At 41.7% G+C, this 19,128-nt stretch overlaps 3 protein-coding genes across 3 annotated transcripts; 2 read left to right on the top strand and 1 right to left on the bottom strand.

Annotated features, from left to right (window-relative positions):
- The first annotated feature begins 353 nt into the window (after positions 1 to 353).
- Positions 354 to 4,986, top strand: LOC101867527 (farnesyl pyrophosphate synthase). The gene is made up of 11 exons (XM_044493661.1): positions 354 to 653; positions 2,302 to 2,442; positions 2,542 to 2,628; positions 2,951 to 3,067; positions 3,215 to 3,303; positions 3,480 to 3,531; positions 3,628 to 3,723; positions 3,897 to 3,941; positions 4,059 to 4,148; positions 4,224 to 4,295; positions 4,575 to 4,986. Exons 1-11 carry the CDS (start codon positions 507 to 509, stop codon positions 4,701 to 4,703), a joined length of 1,065 nt encoding a protein of 354 aa, XP_044349596.1. The 5' UTR covers positions 354 to 506; the 3' UTR covers positions 4,704 to 4,986.
- A 4,313-nt stretch (positions 4,987 to 9,299) lies between these two features.
- LOC123070434 (AP-1 complex subunit mu-2) lies at positions 9,300 to 13,419 on the top strand. Its single transcript, XM_044493659.1, has 11 exons — positions 9,300 to 9,666; positions 9,761 to 9,910; positions 10,001 to 10,063; positions 10,182 to 10,358; positions 10,441 to 10,544; positions 11,952 to 12,059; positions 12,140 to 12,236; positions 12,348 to 12,445; positions 12,531 to 12,672; positions 12,761 to 12,883; positions 12,989 to 13,419. Exons 1-11 carry the CDS (start codon positions 9,538 to 9,540, stop codon positions 13,085 to 13,087), a joined length of 1,290 nt encoding a protein of 429 aa, XP_044349594.1. The 5' UTR covers positions 9,300 to 9,537; the 3' UTR covers positions 13,088 to 13,419.
- Positions 13,420 to 14,071: 652 nt separating this feature from the next.
- Positions 14,072 to 15,078, bottom strand: LOC123070435 (uncharacterized). The gene is made up of 2 exons (XM_044493660.1): positions 14,831 to 15,078; positions 14,072 to 14,731 (listed from the first exon to the last, which is right to left on the bottom strand). Exons 1-2 carry the CDS (start codon positions 14,993 to 14,995, stop codon positions 14,306 to 14,308), a joined length of 591 nt encoding a protein of 196 aa, XP_044349595.1. The 5' UTR covers positions 14,996 to 15,078; the 3' UTR covers positions 14,072 to 14,305.
- Positions 15,079 to 19,128: the final 4,050 nt, after the last annotated feature.

The following is a 19,128-nucleotide window of genomic DNA, read 5'->3' as shown; positions in this document are numbered from 1 at the left end:
GGGGGGGGTGGGGGGGTCTTACTATGTGTTTTTGCATACGACGACGCAAGGTGGAAGATGCGCGGGATGAAGAAGAATGGGAAGCCTGATCGGACGGCTGAAAAAGGTTGCATCACACGGCTGGGCAGGCAACCGGCGACTAGTAGTCGGCTTTGCTCTTTCGCTAGAGGAAAGCGATGATCGTTGACTGATCCAACGGTTCGGGGCACCTAGATCTAACGGCCGCGCGGCGACCATTCTGGCGCTTGCGCCGGTCACGGGCGCCTAGCGCGCCCTCTCCAGCGTCGCTCCCACGCGTGTCGTGTCGCCGTCACGGATCGCCACGGCATCTCCCGTCCTTAAATAAAACGCGTGCCCAGAAATCTGTTCGCCCCACAAAATTCCGTTCAGCGCGTGCAGTAGAGAGCTCCTCGCTTCTCCTCATCCTCGTCCCCAACTCCAATACTCTCCACAGAAATCTCCGCTCCTTCTCGTCCCTTCTCGCTCGCGTGCGCGTGAGGTGCGCAATGGCGGCGGCGGCGGTGGCGTTGTCGAACGGCTCCGGTGGCGACTCCAAGGCCGAGTTCGCGGAAATATACAGCAGGCTCAAGGAGGAGATGCTCGAGGACCCCGCCTTCGAGTTCACCGACGAGTCGCTCCAGTGGATCGACCGCGTAATGCCTCCTCCCCTTCCCATCTCTATATTTCTGGGAGCGCGGCTGTTGGTTTGATCTGGTTTTGAGTCTTTGACCGGGTTTGGGGGAGGGGAGGGGGGGGGTCTTTGGGTGATTGTGATATATTTGGTGACTGGCCGGTAAATTTTTCCCGGTTTGTGCAATTTTGTGTTCCTGTGGGAGTAAGTGTTGGGAGTTGCAGAGGGGACATGAGAGGCTCTAAGTAAACTTTCCTACAAACTCGCAATAATTTATAAACAACGAACTCTTATTTATGCAGTACTTTCACCTCATTTTGGCGAGACCTCCTATGATTCCTGACATTTGAGCTGTTCCGGTTCCTGTGACACAATGATCCAGCCAATCCAAGAAGGATCTGCCCTCTGCATGCGAAGTTTGGAAGAGAACATATCCTCTGCCCTCTGCATGCGAAGTTGCATAAAACCTATTGTTACAGCTCCTCAAGAGTTTCAAACCAACAAGCTATGAAACGCTGACAATTCAGTTGCTACACAGCCAATTGCTAAATCGCCACCCATGTTGGGGCATGCCATCTTCTATTCACTTACTTTATGGACTAGAGTATAGAGATAAAAGAAATACCATAAGATAACATATCATAACTCTTTTTTCACAATTCACTTTCATATCCAGTAAATCATGAATGTAGATATTGGAATCATCAGTACTCCCTCCGTTCCTAAATACTTGTCTTTCTAGGCATTTCAATAAGTGACTATATACGGAGCAAAATGAGTGAATCTACACTCTAAAATATGTCTACATACATCCGTATGTAGTAGTCATTTGAAATGTCTAGAAAGACAAATATTTAGGAACGGAGGGAGTATTTCTTAAAAGAACTTGGATGATTATTTAATGGAGTTTAACTAAAATCTTAAATCGGGTGGAGTTGTGGCTTTGCGATGCCAGATATGGATTACAGGGAAGTGATAAACGAACTCCTGAGCACTACTGCCTATGGTCACAAATTCTTCTCTCTTAAAAAAAAACAGTGGCACTTTGATTAATGGAACCTTCAAATACAGATTGCATGGATCTCTTTTCCATATGAGCATTCTCTTCTTGTACTTTACTGGCGTCAAAATATGTTGTCATATAAATTAACTGTCAAGGGCTTCTCTGTAAAAAAAACTGTCAAGGGCCTCTAGGCTACATCATGAAGACTGGAAAACTGAAAACTCCAATGGTTTGTGTCTTTTCTTTCGTGTTGAGTCACTTTCCATGGTTAGACGGCAATAGTATGTATGTCACCTCTAGAAAAGTAGAGGCGTCACACGTTTAGTGTAGAAGCTGAAGACTTATAATTAAGCTGGTAACTCTTATGCTAGTTAAATGATGGATTGCTCCTGTTGTCTGCTGTTAGTGCATGGATATTTTGACAGTGTTACAGTGAATGGGTCTTATAACTGAATGCCCTGTGATTCTCCACTTTACTTGCATGTTAGTTTGCAAGTGTTTGTGCCTTCTGGTCGGAGAAGAAATATACATGAAAAGTAACCAACTGTATCTTTATTCAATTTGTGCCATTTTCTTAAACGAAATGAATAGAATCTGCTTTGATGATTTAACAATTATGTGTGCCGAGTTAAAAACCTTTCAAGCTTGTTTCTTTCATTTGGAGTAGATGCTGGATTACAATGTCCTAGGAGGAAAGTGCAACCGTGGGCTCTCTGTCATCGATAGCTACAAGACATTGAAAGGTGTAGATGTTTTGAGGAAGGAGGAGACGTTTCTTGCCTGCACCCTTGGTTGGTGTATTGAATGGGTAACACTTTCTTCTCGTTGCTTTGGAGTTTTTTTGGTTATAATAGCTGAAAAATCAATGTTAGCATGGCACCTTTGATGGATCTTGATCATGTTGTAGCTTCAAGCATATTTTCTTGTGCTTGATGATATCATGGACAATTCCCAGACACGACGGGGCCAGCCTTGCTGGTTTAGGGTGCCTCAGGTCAGTTTGAGAAGCATTCGTCCTTTCTATATCATCTGGCAACTTTGTACAGTTGTTATTTTGTTGATTGTATCAAGGTTTTACTTCTGAAGGTATTCTTCAGTAGAATTAGTGTTAGCAGCATCAATATGATTCATCTATTAAACAACCTAATTTCATGCTTCATGGTTGTACGTGATCTCACAAGAGAAATGATTTGTAGTATTGACTTATTAAGTGTCTGCAGGCTGTTGTTACTTGTTTTTTCGATAACAAGCAAGTGCTTTCATGTTTTCAGTTGTAACACACAGAACCAATCGCCTGTTTTTTTGTTGTACAATAGGTTGGCCTTATTGCTGTAAATGATGGGATTATCCTTCGCAACCATATTTCACGGATCCTTCAACGCCACTTCAGAGGAAAACCGTATTATGTTGATCTCATTGATTTGTTCAATGAGGTAACCATATATATACATATTCACACCAAACATATATATATATATATATATATATATATATATATATATATATATATACATACATATTCACACCAAACATATTTTTTGCTTCTTACAACTGCCTAAGGCTCTAATTTCTATGTCAAGGTTGAATTTAAGACAGCTTCAGGGCAGTTGTTGGATCTTATCACTACTCACGAGGGAGAAAAGGATCTCACAAAATATAACTTGAATGTGTAAGTTCATGTTGCAGTAACTTCTGCACACTTAGATTCCTTGCATGGTTTACCGAGTCTATATTTTCGAAAATTGATGCTGTTTCTTTTAATACGATAATTCGTGTTCCGTAGCCAGTGTTTGCATTATGTCTTTAGTACTGTTGATGGTTTCTTTAATGCTTGGCACTTTGCAGTCACCGGCGCATTGTGCAATACAAGACAGCGTACTATTCATTTTATCTTCCGGTAAGAGTTACCATTGTATATGAATTATTAGTATGGTTGGTAACTGTCAAGTAGATGCAAGTACTAACAGTATTCTATGTTTCTACTTTACCCAAGGTTGCATGTGCATTGCTGCTGTCGGGTGAGAATTTGGATAACTTCGGCGATGTAAAGAACATTCTTGTTGAAATGGGAACATACTTTCAAGTTCAGGTAAATCTCTTTCTTTGGAAGAGAAAAGTATTAGTTTATATCTACTCCCTCCGCCCTAAAATAAGTATCACTGATTTAGTACAAATTTGTACTAACTTTGTACTAAATCAATGACACTTACTTTGAGATGGAGGGAGTAGTATTTTATTGCCTCTGATTTAGTTCTTTTACAGGATGATTATCTAGATTGTTTTGGAGATCCTGAATCTATTGGCAAGGTTAGTGTGTTTGTACTTGTTTTAGTAACTTGAATGGGTAGAACTATCACATTGATTGCATTCCAGGCCTGTTCACATTCTGATTTCTGATTTGATCTTTACGGACTCTTATGGCAGATTGGAACTGACATTGAAGACTACAAGTGTTCCTGGTTAGTTGTGCAAGCTCTTGAGCTTGCAGATGAGAGCCAAAAGGGCATTCTACTTGTAAGTGCTATTTAGTTATTACTCCTTTTTACCAACCTAAAGGCACTGCTTGAGCCATTAATTTATGGCCAACAGGAAAATTATGGGAAGTCAGAGCCAGAGTCTGTTGCAAAAGTGAAGGATCTGTATAAAGAACTTGATCTGGAGGTCTGTCTTCAACTCTTCATCATTCTTTGTATTCTTCACTTATCATCATCTCTTAATAGCCCACTGCTGATATCATGCATATCATCATTTAGTATAAATGATTAGCAGCACTAAATACCCTGATTATAACAAAACCCTACACGTAACTGGTGCTCATTTGGTTGAAGGTGCCTTAAACAGTATCCAAACAGAGGCATAATCGTTTAGGCACGCAGAAACTGACACACTGTCATTGCACTCTATTTCAATTGACATCCTCTTCCCATTCTTATACTCCAGACGGCATTTCACAAGTATGAGCGGGAGAGCTACAATAAGCTGATCGCCGACATCGAGGCCCAGCCAAGCAAAGCTGTTCAGAAAGTTTTGATGTCTTTCCTGGAGAAGATCTACAAGAGGCAGAAATAGAGCTAAGCTCTTGGAGAGGTTGTTGTGTCGTTGCGTGCTTTGGTAACTTGTTCCATGTTCTGTGTGTGATGGTCTTATTACCGTAATGTACAGCGTGTTATTCCTTCCAACAATAAACTACGGTGCTATTTTTTAGTGGTGCGTGAACCTGCTGTGTCATAACCATGTTATTTGAAGCTCTCTAATGTTTTTCTAGCCTATCATTTGTCATCAAATATTTTCCTGCAATTTGAAGGGCAGACATTTGGTTCAGTTGTATTCTATATTTATTTATTTTGGAAAAGGGGCAGACATTTGGTGCACCGGGTTGGATGGTCGTCCCGTATATGATGTCCGCGGAAACATCTGTGTCCGTGGACGTTTGGTGTGTCCGTGTCCGTGGATGTTTGGTGTGTCTATTTTGATGTACGACGTTGGAAATGCCCTTGCAGCTGTGGAAGGGAGGACAATGTGTTCTTAGAGCATCTCTCTAACATACTCCATTCTTAGTGATGAATTTTGCTCTGTCCGGAGTATGTTGAAAAAAGCGTGGTCGTGCCCAAGAAACTGTTGTTTAAGGCATTGTCCAAAGAATGTCGTCGTGATCTCGCGAAACGAATTGCATCCCAGGATTTCCTTAGTTCAGTTTTTGGCTCCCCGTAGAAACCTGTCCCAGGATTTCCCAAGTTCAGTTTTTGGCTCCCCGTAGAAATCGGTGAATCTACAGAGTTTGCCATGCACAACCAGTTCCGCATCTAAGAAATACTGACACCACGATCTCACTATTACTTGGACACTGTCTCTCCACCATAGAAGACCAAGTCCACCGCTCAGACCATCACAATCCACCGCCACACCACTTCTAAACCTTAGGCTTCACTTGAGCTTCTTCATTGCATGTCTTTTTCTTTGTGTCACACAAAAAAACCAATGCTGGGTCATGGATACGTCCCAGGTCACGAAGTTTGTCAACTGTCGAGTCCAATCGCAATCCTGGACAGTTGAAGACTAGGATATTCATTGGTCTCGACGGCCTTGGTCTGCCGCTTTGTCATTTGTATCAACGATACACTCAAAGATAAAAACTTTTTTTTTGCCTTTTATCACCAATGAAAGTATCATGAATAACCCTATTAAGATCATCTTTAGGTACCCACAACTGTTTGGGTTTTCTTTTCCTTTGGAGAGGTTTACCATAATTGGCTGAGCTCATGTACTATTGGTCGCCGTCTTCCCTTCTTGGCCTTCTCATATAGGTTCCCCTTCTTCGTGCCTTTCCACAATGCTTCTTGTTAGAAGTGCCCGCATTGTCCTTGCCCTTCCGTTCTTAGTCGCTATCCCAATAACCATCATCGTGCTTCCTTTGTTGTTCGAACTCAAAACATTTGTTTCTAAGCTCTCTTTTTTTCTTCTGCTCAAGGCCATGCCGTGGATCCTTTTCTCTGGGAATTTCACCTCTGTTACGGCCCTTGTTCGGGCTGAGAACCTCACCTCTCTCTGACCTCTCCTTCGTGCCTGATGAGGACATGGCTACCTTGGATACGACCAAAAATATTGCATATATGCATATTTGTGAGGTGAATTCTAATGCAAACTATGCAATAATTTATTTATGTTATCCAGGACAAAAAATACTTCATAGACTTTTATGCCATGTCTAATTGCAGGTGTATGGAACATTTGTACAATTGACATGTGAAGATAAGGGAAAAAGAGAAGTTTAGGTGTTGTTCAAAAAGTCCTCTCACGTCACTTTTGGGCCAAGAGAAAATAGAGTTCAAGTCCCACACGTTCTGGACTCAGATTCGGACTGCGCAGACATAGCTGACTCAAAATGTCAATATCACTTTCATCCAGACTCCAAATTGGTGATTCTTTTTTTGCTGGAAAGTTTATTTCGTGCACTTTCCAACCCAATTGCATTCACCTTCAATTCGTTTGGAGCGTTGAGATATTGACGAAACAATATGACGCTGCAGCAGAATTCGAGTTAAACTACAAGTCCAAAGGTGTTGCACCGCCTCTTCTTGGGCCCATGAGCCTTGTACGACCTAGGATTAGTTTTAGGCTGACTTGGGACGTCCTCCCACTTCCTTGGCCGCCACCCCTTGTTCCTATATAAGTAAATCAATCTAGTAGGTTTTTCCTTGGGATTTGTTTAGTTAAAAATTAGCCACTGCAACTTCGTGTACTTTGTTTGTGTCCAACGACCAGACCAAGACCACTTTCGGATCCCCACCTTTATCAATACTTCATCTATATTCGCAATATTTAGATTGCTTTTATCATATTCTTGCCTGTTCTTCGATTGCGTGCAGGAATAGACCTTCATGATCAGGCTGATCGTGCTTCTAGCATCGTTAGTAACCTTAGGAGATTGGTTTAGCGATTGCTAGGTTGCAACGTCGTGCACGTTTGTAGTCGGATCGTCAAAGTCGACTTCACCAAATCGATAACTATCATCTCATCGAAAGATAGGGAAACCCTCGCCTTTGTCAGTGCCAATGCGGGATTCGACAGTCTGGGAGAACTCATGATTCAAAATTCGTTTGGAGGGGAGATCTCACACCATTGACTGTCCATGGCGCCATCCGGCATTGTCACTAGCACGGTTACTATCATAGCTGTTGTTGCTGCTAGCCACTCCGCCATGAGATCCCTCCTTGGCAGTGTTATTTCTTCCCAGCAAAGCTCACAACCATTCTCCCCACTATGACTATGAATAAACCAGTGGACCACAAACACCACCCTCACGTACCAGCCTACCACACTCAAAGTAGAAGTGTGGTATTTTTCGTGTAAAAATCAAACCTAAGTACCCACTTTATCCTGCTGTGAGGATTTGAGATAGAAACCCCTAACCAGTGGCTCATAGGCTGAAATTTTTGCATGAACTCTAAGGTGTTTTTCCCTGGCTACACCATCCTTGTCCGCGTCCACTTTTACAACCTCTTCAAGCCAATTACCTAGAGCCTTGCCAAACGCATCGAACCTCTTATCCAGTGGCAAATCAGTTACTCAAACCCAAATCTCAACCTTGTCAAAAATATCTCAAAGGGCCTTGTATTACCCTCATTGTCCTTCGGGATCATCAAGTTGAAATCATATTGCCACGGTCCATTGTTCATCGCATGCTTCCAATCGCCTTCACTTCCAAAGTGCACCAAGAAAACATTTGTGTCAAGATATCTGAATTGCGCCTCCTTGTGAAGAAGCCAAGCACACTACATGGTGGTCTCCAAAACATGAATGTTAAGTGGTCATGATGAGCACTTTTCCACCCGTTGACCATCTAGAATTCTTGGCCAACACTGGTTCTAGTTCCGCAAAGATGAAGCCCTATACTTTCTTTTTAGAGGAAAAATCCCTATGCTTCCTTGTCCATCAACATCATACTTTCTAGCCTCGCCGAAATACTAGCAGCAGGATCCAACATTTTGCTCTCTACCGGAGATTTGGACGATTCCCGACTAGCTGATCCACCGACATACGTGTCGCCGGTGTAGTCATCTTCTTCTGGCTTGTTGCCGTTGTCTTTCCATCAGTCTTCCCGCTATAGCTCCGCCCCCGACGAGTTACAGACCCTTCGATCTGTGCCCAAGGTAGCATCGTCGCCGCCCTAGATACCACCACAAGCTCACCACCCTCGTCAAGAAAACCCTAACCCTAGCTCCAGGTTGACGATTGCCTAGCGGTCGCCTCCTGGCTCCTGCCGCCTAAACTTGGCGGACCCTTTTCTTCCAATGGGCTTAATCTGCAAGTTATGACAAGCGCCCTCCTCTTGGTTGAAGAAGCATGGAATCACCACATATATCTAACCATATGATGATAGTACAACTTCGAAATGTGGTTGTCCACACTCTCTTTTTCTCAAGAAAAGAAACGTTGTAGTCCAACAGGGGTACATGCTCCCATGCTACAAATTTTAAGAAGTCACATTTAGATCTTTCAAAAAAATCTGAAAAAAATTATGGAGTTCACAAGACATATGTCTATAACCTCTAAAATTTTCAGATCAAAATTCCAAATGTACATTGAGAAACAAAAAAGACAAATCTGTATGTGAATAGTGTCATTTCTGACACTCTTCATGTTTTCTTTTCTTTTGACACTATTCATTTTAGATTTGTCATTTTTGTTTCTCAATAGGTATTTCAAATTTGGATCAGATATTTTTAGGGGTTGTAGACACATGTCTTGTGAACAACCATAAATTTTTTCAGAATTATTTTAAACATCTAAATGTGATTTTGCGCGGTTATTTGTAGGGGTTTGTTTTGCTGTGCCCCCAACTTAACTTGTTTGGTCGCTATTGCACTCTCTTTGCTTTTTTTTTGAACCAGTGAACCTTGAACCTTGTTGTGGTTGGATGCTTGGTGCGGTTGTTTTATTTAATACTCCCTCCGTTCCAAAATAAGTGTCTTAATTTTGTACTAGCTTTAGTATAAATTCGTATTAAGCTCAAGACATTTATTTCAAGACATTTATTTTGGGACGGAGGGAGTATAAAGCAGGAAAACTCTCCAACGTCGTGCATTGTCCAAAAAAGAAAATCCCACTAGGCAAAAGAGGCAGCAGCTCCGTACTGATACAGAACCATACCGGCCGAGACAGGCAGCGTACTGTGGAACAGAGGAAAACCAACCGGACCCTGCCCGGCTCGGCTGCCCTCCCCCTCGTCACCCCCTCCATTTCCGACTCCCCACGATCCCCGCACCCCGACCCCGATCCGCGCCAACTCACCGCCGGGATCCGGCGAGCCCCTCTCGCCCGGCCGCGGCTACCGCCCCACATGTCCGTCGGCAGGACGATCTAGATCCGGCGAGCGACTGAGATCCCACCGCGCTTAGCGCCGATGGCCGGCGCGGTGTCGGCGCTGTTCCTGCTGGACATCAAGGGCCGCGTCCTCGTCTGGCGCGACTTCCGCGGCGACGTCACCGCCGTCCAGGCCGAGCGCTTCTTCACCAAGCTCCTCGACAAGGAGGTAGCAACCTACCCCCTCGCAATCCTCAACGCCTCTATTGCAGTGCTATTAGGATCCTTGCCGCGGCTTCGCACTAAGTTGTTGTGATCGACAGGGCGATGCGGAGGCGTACTCACCGGTGGTCTACGACGACGCGGGCGTCACCTACATGTTCATACAACATAACAATATCTTCCTCCTCACCGCCTCCCGCCAAAACTGCAACGCCGCTAGCATCCTCCTCTTCCTCCACCGCGTTGTCGATGTATAAATGCCCGCCTCATATTCGCAAGCGGCACATTGGGAATTTGAGCGTCTAATTTGTTCATGTACTTTGTGCGCTCTGTGTGTGTAGGTGTTCAAGCACTATTTCGAGGAATTGGAGGAGGAATCACTCAGAGATAACTTTGTCGTCGTGGTATATAACTGTTTGTGATAGGAATTGGGTTTGGGGGGCATGACGTGCCAGTTGTTTTCAAGTTTGCTGGTAATTGATGTGATTCGACACATGATTTTTCTGTATCTTCTATATGTAGTATGAGTTGCTTGATGAGATGATGGATTTTGGGTATCCACAATACACCGAGGCAAAGATTTTAAGCGAGTTCATCAAGACAGATGCATACAAGATGGAGGTCTCACAGAGACCACCGATGGCTGTGACAAATGCTGTCTCATGGAGGAGTGAGGGGATTCGGTACAAAAAGAACGAAGTAGGTTGATTTATCTTTGCTCGCTCTTTTTATGTGGTCGGAAAGGCTTTGGTTGTACTTGACGGAATCCCTGCTTTTCCAGGTGTTCTTGGATGTAGTGGAGAGTGTTAACATTCTTGTTAATAGCAATGGGCAGATTGTGAGATCAGATGTTGTTGGGGCACTGAAAATGCGAACATATTTGAGGTGAGTTTGCAATATCATTTGTGGTAATTAGCAGTATGATAGTCTGAAATGTTTGTGTTGACTAATTCAATATAGATCACTTTGCTAAAGAGTAAAGATCGTTTACATTGTCTCATAGATAAATGAAGCACTCAGGACCTATTTCCGTGCCCTTTTAGAATTCTATTTATCATACAGTTGAACAATTAGTGATGACCTAAGTGAAGTAAGTGCATGTTCTTTTGCACACTATTGCAGATTTTTTGCTTGACATTGGGCCATAGGGTGTTCTGCGCAAATATCATTATTATATTGGCAGCACATGCTACACATGTGCTTTTCATGCTCACGTAGGAATACATGTCTTAGTTAAAACTTAAGATTAAACTTCAGGAACGAGTTTTCAGAAACCTGACGATAAGCTTCGTGGTTCCCTCCTGTGTACTGATTTGCAACAATGTTGTACACAACTGTGCTGTTGGCCTTGATACCTTGTAGTTTACCTGAATTAAATGTTATCCTTTTCATTGGTTTCTACCATAATGACCACAAAACAAGTTATGGTAGAGGCATTGAGCTGTGAGTGGTGACCATTAAACAAGTTAATACCGAAAGTTACTAAGTAATCATTATCAAAGAAGAAAGCTGGAAGCCTGGAAGATGTTCTAAATCTGGTACTGAAAGATGAGCATACTAGCGATATTGGTGAAATCCCCTACTTTACCTAAACTTTACCTTTTCACTGTGGACCTTGCAGTTATGAGTTGGTATCTATTGGTTTGTAATCACAAAGCAAGTTATGGTGGACATGCTATATCCTGATAATCATAAGTCAAGTTAATACCAAAAGTTACTAAATAATCACTCTCAGTAATGAAATTTCGAAATGTGCCAAATTTGGTACCGAGAGAAGAGTATGCTGCGCTGGTACATGTCAGGTTGATATTTTCTGTACTCATCATGCATCATATATAATCCGTCTTGTATCATACAAAGAGGTCCTTCAACCATAAAACAAATGAAATTTAAGGCAGGCACAAATCATTTACACTCTGAACATTGATATTGCTTCACATTGCCAATTCAAACCTTGATTCTTTTGAAATGTGAAGCATAACTGGAATATCAAGCTCATTGTGAAATTAGTATATCAGAAATGACAGTGCTTTATACTCCCTCCGTTCGGAATTACTCGTCCAAGAAATGAATGTATCTAGATGTATTTTAGTTGTAGATACATCCATTTTTATCCATTTTTGTGACAAGTAATTCCAAACGGAGGGAGTAGATTGCTAGACTTTGTTGTTTCCTATTTATTTTCCTGATGACAAGCTTTTGTACCATCTAAATATATTTTTTATCTATGTTAGTATGTTTCCTTGTATTCAGATACACATCCATGACCCCACTAATACTGATTTGAAACAGTGGAATGCCCGAGTGCAAACTCGGGTTGAATGACAAGGTTCTTTTGGAGGCTCAGGGGCGAGCAACTAAAGGGAAGGCAATAGATCTTGATGATATCAAATTTCATCAGTAAGCAATAGTATTTCCTTTTCCCCATCAAGTCTATTACACCAGAACTTCTGCATGACCATTCTCTATTTTGCTACAAGGTGTGTGCGATTGGCCAGATTTGAGAATGACAGGACGATATCATTCATCCCTCCAGATGGATCTTTTGATCTGATGACATACAGGCTCAACACTCAGGTTTTTCTTCCTGATTGTGCTTTAGAACTACAAGAGACTTCATATATACTTGAAGTTCATTGTTTTTCTTGTCTCATTCTCATGTGCCTGCGCACCTTTTATGCCATTCAGGTGAAACCTCTTATCTGGGTGGAAGCCCAGGTTGAAAAACATTCAAGAAGCCGGATAGAATTGACGATTAAGGCAAGAAGTCAATTTAAGGAAAGAAGGTGCTGCGTCCGTAACAAAAGTTGGCTTGCTTGTGTTACACTGGTGCCTTTTGAAAGTCATGTTTTTTTCCCTCTTCATTTGCAGCACAGCAACAAATGTTGAAATTGAAGTTCCTGTTCCTTCAGATGCCACAAACCCAAATATAAGAACTTCAATGGGTTCTGCTGCATATGCACCTGAGAGAGATGCAATGGTCTGGAAAGTAAAATCATTTCCTGGTGGCAAAGTGAGTATGGCTGATTTCAAATGAATCCATTTGCTCCTGTGTTGCTAGTCGAAGTATGCTAATATCATGAACTTGCTTGCTCTCTTAGGAGTACATGTGCAGAGCGGAGTTTAGTCTACCAAGTATAAGCGCGGAAGAAGCAGTCCCTGAAAAGAAGGCACCGATACGAGTGAAATTTGAAATACCGTATTTCACTGTATCGGGTATTCAGGTGAGGAGACTAACTTTGTTACGAGTTTGTTATATCATCACAGGTACTATTGTATGTTTTTCTATGGCACCTCGAGTAAAAAGTATGGCATTATGTACTTCACAGGTTCGCTATCTAAAGATCATTGAAAAGAGTGGGTACCAGGCGCTTCCGTGGGTTAGATACATTACCATGGCAGGTGAATACGAACTAAGACTTATATGAGTTTCCTGTGGTGTGGCTACTAGAAAAGGAAGACACCAATGAAGCTGTGAGGCTTTTGGAATACATAGTTCTTGCTCGCTACAGCGTATAGATGAATTGGGAAATGAACATGGAAGTCATCTCCCAAAAAGCTGTAGCGCGCAAGGTTTTTTTGTGGCTTGTCACTGTAATTTACACATCAAGTACAGTTTTGAGAAAGAAGAACACTGTTTTTTTTTCCTTTGGACGAGTTAACTTGTATCATAATTGATTTATTGTTATTATTTTTGGTGACACATTTGTTTTTATTTCCTTTTTTGCCACAGTGAAATATAGAGCTGATTTGTGACAAATGAGCACTTGTCATACATGAATATTGCTTTTGAAGTTTGGGTTGAAGCTATCGAGGCTTCTCTGAATGGTGGACGGAGAAAATAAAACAAAAAAACAGCTGGTGGCTATTGTGTGGAGCTCAACGCGATCCTCCATGCGGCTAATGTTGACACCTGACTTGCATGTTAACTGTTTAGACATCCAATCGTGAAGATGCTGTGCTGTGCTGGCTCGCACCTGTAAATTCTGCAAAGCCGTTTCCGGGAGATAAATATGCGGGACTGCAACGAGAGATCCTGCTCGAACCCGGCCCCAACGCAGGTGTGTGGCGACAGCTCTGGCTTGAAACCCGGCCCCAAAGCAGGTGCATGAAATTCTTCACAAGAGAGCAAGGGCAAGATGGCGTGACCCGGGCTCTTGGTCTTCTCCCTGGCGTGCCAGACCACGGAGATTTGGAAGCGCTGCGAGTCCTCTCCTCACCGAGGAGATTTGGAGCGCACGCTGAACCAAAAGCGCAAGTTGTTTGCCTCTCTGGCTCATCCTTCATCCGACAAGTTATATACAACGCGAAGGCTGGTGTTGCATGAGTATGCTTGCAATCTGTACGTAACCGAGTCAGAGACTATTGCAAATGCTGCATCTTTCCAAGGGGGAATTTGGCCATGTATAAGCTGAACCGAAAAAGAAGATCCATTCCGACAAATCTAACTTCCGAGTACAGAATAGACCGGCGTCAACTAAAAGACATTTTTTCTCTATCGACAGGTTACCTATGAAACGCAATACCATCCTAGATGACAAATCTACACACTAGACTAAAATACACGTAATGCGGAAAAGAATAAAACTACATGCCAAAATCTAAATGGTGTCCAAGAAACGTCAACCGGAAGCACCGTCCACCGCTCAGGGCTGCCTGATGGCGGTAGCCAGGTCGAGGCAGTTGCTGACGAGGCGCGTGATGTGGCGCTGCGCGCCGCGTATCGGCGACTTGAGCTCCGGGCGCTCGCCGAAGATGTCCCGGCAGTCGGTGGAGTAGGTGCTGGCCGCCGACAGCTCCGACATGAGATCGTCGCGGCTGCCCCCCTTCTTGAGCGTCGTCCGCGACTTCCCCAGCGAGTCCGTCAGCGACGCGTAGCTGTCCCTGCACGACTGCAGCGACGACATCATCGGGATGGTGTTGCCCAGGCCTGCCCTCATCGCCTCGTCGAGCCGCATCTCCGTCATCGCCGACTTGGCCGCCGTCATCCGCAGGGCCGTGTCCAGGAGCTGCTGCGGGGTCGTCACCCCGGGCAGCGTCGCCATCGTGCTACACAGCGTCCTGTAGTGCACCTGCACGCACGCACAAATGGCAAACATGCGAACGTATTCGTAAGGATGTTTGATCTGCAGAGCACGCACGTTATAGATTCATTCACTGTATGTATGTACCTCTTGACATATGCCGAAGCATTCTTCGCAGCGCTGGATGCCGATCAGGCGACGGCCATTGTCGCCGAAGGGGAGGAAGATAGGGTGAAGGACACGGGCATCGACGGAGCTCGAGGACGCCGCCAAGACGGCGGCAAAGATCAGCGCGAGGAGGCGTAGTAACATTGGTTGGTGTTGGAAGGAGAGGAGCAGGGTGTACGTGGGCTAAAGAGGAGAGACGAGGACTGGAGAGGCTATAAAAGAAGATCCTGTTCGCGCTTGAGAAGAAGGCGGTTAACTAGTGGTGGTAGAGAGCACGGGACTGGACTGCGAGAAAAAGTTAGCCGTAAATTTGTGCGGGGTTCTGGTTGGCCACCCTTGGTTGTAGCTTAATATTGATTCGAGTTTCTTCTGTTTGTGTGACAGTCAGGTGATAGCCTTGTGAAAGGCACTAGTGATAAAGTTGAAAAAAGAACTCGTTGCACAAGCTAAAACTTGAAATGCTATCCCCAAGCTTAACGTCGGCCCAACAAGCGGTTTGCGAATCTTCTTCTACCTACCGGATCGGCAGGGTTGGCCCAACGCGGTTTTAGGAATCTTCTACATACCGGATCGGAGAGATTTGTAACCTTCCTAGGAGCGGTTTTAGAAACCTTCTGTCTGGTTCTATTTTTTTTCATTTTTATTGGATTTTCCTCTTATTTCTTTTTATCTTTTCCTGTTTGTTTTCCTGTTTTCGTTTTTTCTTTGTTTTATTTTTCCCACTTTCTTTTGTATAAAGAGAGTCAACATTTTTTAATATGTAATGAACATTTTTCAAAAATATCTTGAATAATCTTTTACATTTTTTCGAACAGTTCTCAAATGTTGTGACCATTTCTTTCAATAGTTCCGGACATTTTTTTAATATGGCATGAACATTTTTCCAAAATTGCATGAACCAAATATTATATTTTCATGAAAAATTCTTTTAAATAGTTATGAACAACTTTTTATATGTGTTATGATATTTTTAAGAAAATTTTGTGAATAATGTTTTAAATTTTCATGAACATTAAAAACATGTCAAAAATTGTAGATGCTACAAACATTTTTTAAAGGTTATCAATTATTTTTTCTATGCCATGAATATTTTTTGAAACATTGCGTCAATGGATATTTATTAATTCATAAAAAATATAAAAAAATGTCATGATAACATTTTAAAGGTGTGGACATTTTTTTTCAATGCTACCAACATATTTTTAAATGTCATGAACATTTTTTTCTTTATGTGTAAACTTTTTTTTAAGTGTCATGAAAATTTTATTAAAAAATGAGATTCTTTTTTTGAGCTGCGTGAACATTTCTTCAATATACAGAGAACATTGTTTGCAAAATTCATAAAAATAAAATATTTTAAAAATATACTTTAGAGGATTTATAGAAATGTAAATATAAATATAAAGAAAAATAAAAATAAGAATTAGAAGACAAAAATACAGAAAAAATGAAAGTACATAAAAGATAAGCAAGCTACTGTTCTCACAAGCTTGGCGTAGCCCATTTAACCTAGGGGTGTAGGCGAGGCAGCCGTTGGTCTCAGGGCACGGCGATGTCTCGCCTCGTGCGTTTATGGATCCTGGGAGGCATTGGGAGCAGATTAGAATGGAGGTCGGCGCAGGAGCATAAGGCGAAAAGATCATATCTTTGCCCTCATTTTTTTTCTCTTTTGGAAAAGGAGCTTAAACCCTCAGCTTCTAGACCACTATGATGAACATAACCATTCTTATTAATGATTAACTAGAGTACAAAACAAAAAACAACCATAGGTGAACCATTACACAATATGAAATTTATACCCTCGACCAAGTCAATTTGTTTGTCAATAACGTCTTTGAGAAAGGATAGACATCTGTCAGGGGGGTGCCCGAGGGTCCGACAAGCTCAGGGGGTGCGCCCTAGGGGGGGGGTGGCTGGCTTGTGGCTCCCTCAGCCACTCCCAGTTCCATCTCTGGTGCTCCGTGGGTCTCTTTTGGTCCATAAAAAATCACCATAAATTTTTAGCCCATCGAGAACTTTTATTTCTGCACAAAAAACAACACCACGGTAGTTCTGCTAAAAACAGCGTTAGTCCGGGTTAGTTCCATTCAAATCATACCAAAACCATATGAAATTATTATAAACATGGCATGAATACTTCATAAATTATATATACATTGGAGACATATTAGCATCCCCGAGCTTAGTTCCTTCTCGTCCTCGAGTAGGTAAATAATAAAAGAAATAATTTATAAAGTATGAATGCTAGCATAGTGCATAAGTTTGATCAATGATAATTTCAATCAATTTTCCTAGCATCATAGACAACAACTCTTGCTCATAAACTCATCATGATCAAGTAGCAATCAATTCACATGTTATGGTTCAAAAAATGCATTCCCTTGAAATTTAACAACCTATGTTCCTAGTCACCAAACAATTTCAACGCATCTTATTTTCAGCAAGAGCTCCACATACGCAGTTATCATATAGTCTTCTATGAGTGTTTGTACTGAAAGCAAATTTTTAGAACAAATGGCATCCATTTAACATAGAGAAACATAGGGGCTTAATGTTTCACCTCCCAATTCATTTATCATAGAGATAATTGTCAGCTATAATAATTCATGATCAAATATATTTGAATGACCATATGTGTCTGAACCTTTCCCCACCACATGATGCTTGCCAACTAAAGAATAGGTTGGAATAAGAAAACAACTCAACAAAAAAATTAACAAAAAAAGTAAAAGATAAGCCCTTCATAGAGGGAATTATAGATTTGTAGAGGTGCTAGAGCTCATTGCTTAAAACAGAGATGAATACAATTTGAGTGGTGTGCTTTTCCTGTCAACGTCAAGACTAAGGTATTCAATATCTTCCATGCTAAACACATTATTGGTGGTTCCCATGTGGGAATGAAAAGTTTACTCCGCCTCAACCATTCAAACACAAGCCATGGCTAGCCGAATTCACGGGTACCCTCCAAACAATCAACTTTCCAGGGGAGTTTATTTTATTATATATTTTCTTTTTCTCTCTCTCTCTTTTTGATTGATGGGATTGGGCATCCCTTATACCAGCCTCTCTCATGCAAGGACAAGTGAATAAACACCCATCATGAGAATAATCCGCTTAGCATGGAAGATATTGACCACCTCGCCGCTCCATGAGCAGTACGGGCACACAAAATAGATGTTTATTTGAAGGTTTTAGAGATGGACACACAAATTTACTTGGGATGGCAGGGTAGTACCGTATATAGGTAGGTATGGTGGACACTCATAGAAGAAACTTGGCTTAAATATTTTGGGTGCACAAGTAGTATTCCCGTTTAGTACAGAAATTTTGGCTAGCAAAAGATTTTAAACAAGCACCTCATGTTGGAGGATCCATAACAATATAATTTTGATGCAAATATACCCAACCATAACTCATTATATTGTCTTCCTTGTCCAACTTCAACTAATTTGCTCAAGTTTGAAAATAATTAATGGGTATTCACAATCATAAAAGATGTCCAAGATAATATATTTGATGTGAAATTTCTCTTCCATATACTAATCATTCATGACCTGCTTGTATGACCAATATTGTGATTGTCAAACTTCAATGGGTTTTACTTTCTAAACCCAATGTGAAACTACTACTAGGCATGAGACAAGCATACGAAGCACATTTAATTTTAAATTTATGATATTCGATTAATTCAACAATTTACTCCAAAAGATATAAGTGAAGATCAAATGAGTAGTTAAATAATTAAGTAGCTATGTGAGGACTCTCTCTCATTTAAAACTTTCAGGTCTAAGTATTTTATTCAAACAACAAACAAAAATAAAAATACACTCCAAGAATAGCACATATCATGTGAACAAGTAAAAACTTAGGCTCAACCAAAACTAACCGATAATTGTTGAAGAAGAAAGGCCAAGCTTAGATGCTTGATACTTCTTGGAATATTAACTTGATATGCCTTGGGCATCCCCAAGATTGAGCTCTTGTATCTCCTTAATTCCTCCAATATCACAATTTCCCTAAATCTTAAGAAACTTCATCCACACAAAACTCAACAAGAACTTGTGAGACAAGTTAGTATAAATCAACACAAAACGTTAGCATTCTCTACTGTAACAAATTACTAAAATAATAACTTAACATTGCATACTAAATGCCTCTGCATATTTAACACGTTTATCGTCAAATAGAATCATTAAACAAGAAAACATATGCAAACAATGCAGTCATAATAGCAATCTGTCTAAACAGAACAGTCTGTAAAGGATGAGGAAATATTC

Source organism: Triticum aestivum, chromosome 3B (assembly GCF_018294505.1).
Source record: "Triticum aestivum cultivar Chinese Spring chromosome 3B, IWGSC CS RefSeq v2.1, whole genome shotgun sequence".
NCBI classification, from domain to species: domain Eukaryota; kingdom Viridiplantae; phylum Streptophyta; class Magnoliopsida; order Poales; family Poaceae; genus Triticum; species Triticum aestivum.
The sequence above is the reverse complement of the archived record's forward strand: the minus strand, read 5'-3'. Positions and strand labels throughout refer to the sequence as shown.

Excerpts from the sequence above, each read along its gene's own strand:
- LOC123070435 (XM_044493660.1), bottom strand. The coding sequence starts at position 14,995 with ATGTTACTACGCCTCCTCGCGCTGATCTTTGCCGCCGTCTTGGCGGCG. Across the intron at positions 14,732-14,830 it reads GCTTCGGCATATGTCAAGAG|GTGCACTACAGGACGCTGTG; the intron begins GTACATACATAC and ends GCGTGCGTGCAG.
- LOC123070434 (XM_044493659.1), top strand. The coding sequence starts at position 9,538 with ATGGCCGGCGCGGTGTCGGCGCTGTTCCTGCTGGACATCAAGGGCCGC. Across the intron at positions 9,911-10,000 it reads TCCTCCACCGCGTTGTCGAT|GTGTTCAAGCACTATTTCGA; the intron begins GTATAAATGCCC and ends CTGTGTGTGTAG. Across the intron at positions 12,446-12,530 it reads AGTCAATTTAAGGAAAGAAG|CACAGCAACAAATGTTGAAA; the intron begins GTGCTGCGTCCG and ends CTTCATTTGCAG.
- LOC101867527 (XM_044493661.1), top strand. The coding sequence starts at position 507 with ATGGCGGCGGCGGCGGTGGCGTTGTCGAACGGCTCCGGTGGCGACTCC. Across the intron at positions 654-2,301 it reads CGCTCCAGTGGATCGACCGC|ATGCTGGATTACAATGTCCT; the intron begins GTAATGCCTCCT and ends CATTTGGAGTAG. Across the intron at positions 2,629-2,950 it reads GCTGGTTTAGGGTGCCTCAG|GTTGGCCTTATTGCTGTAAA; the intron begins GTCAGTTTGAGA and ends GTTGTACAATAG.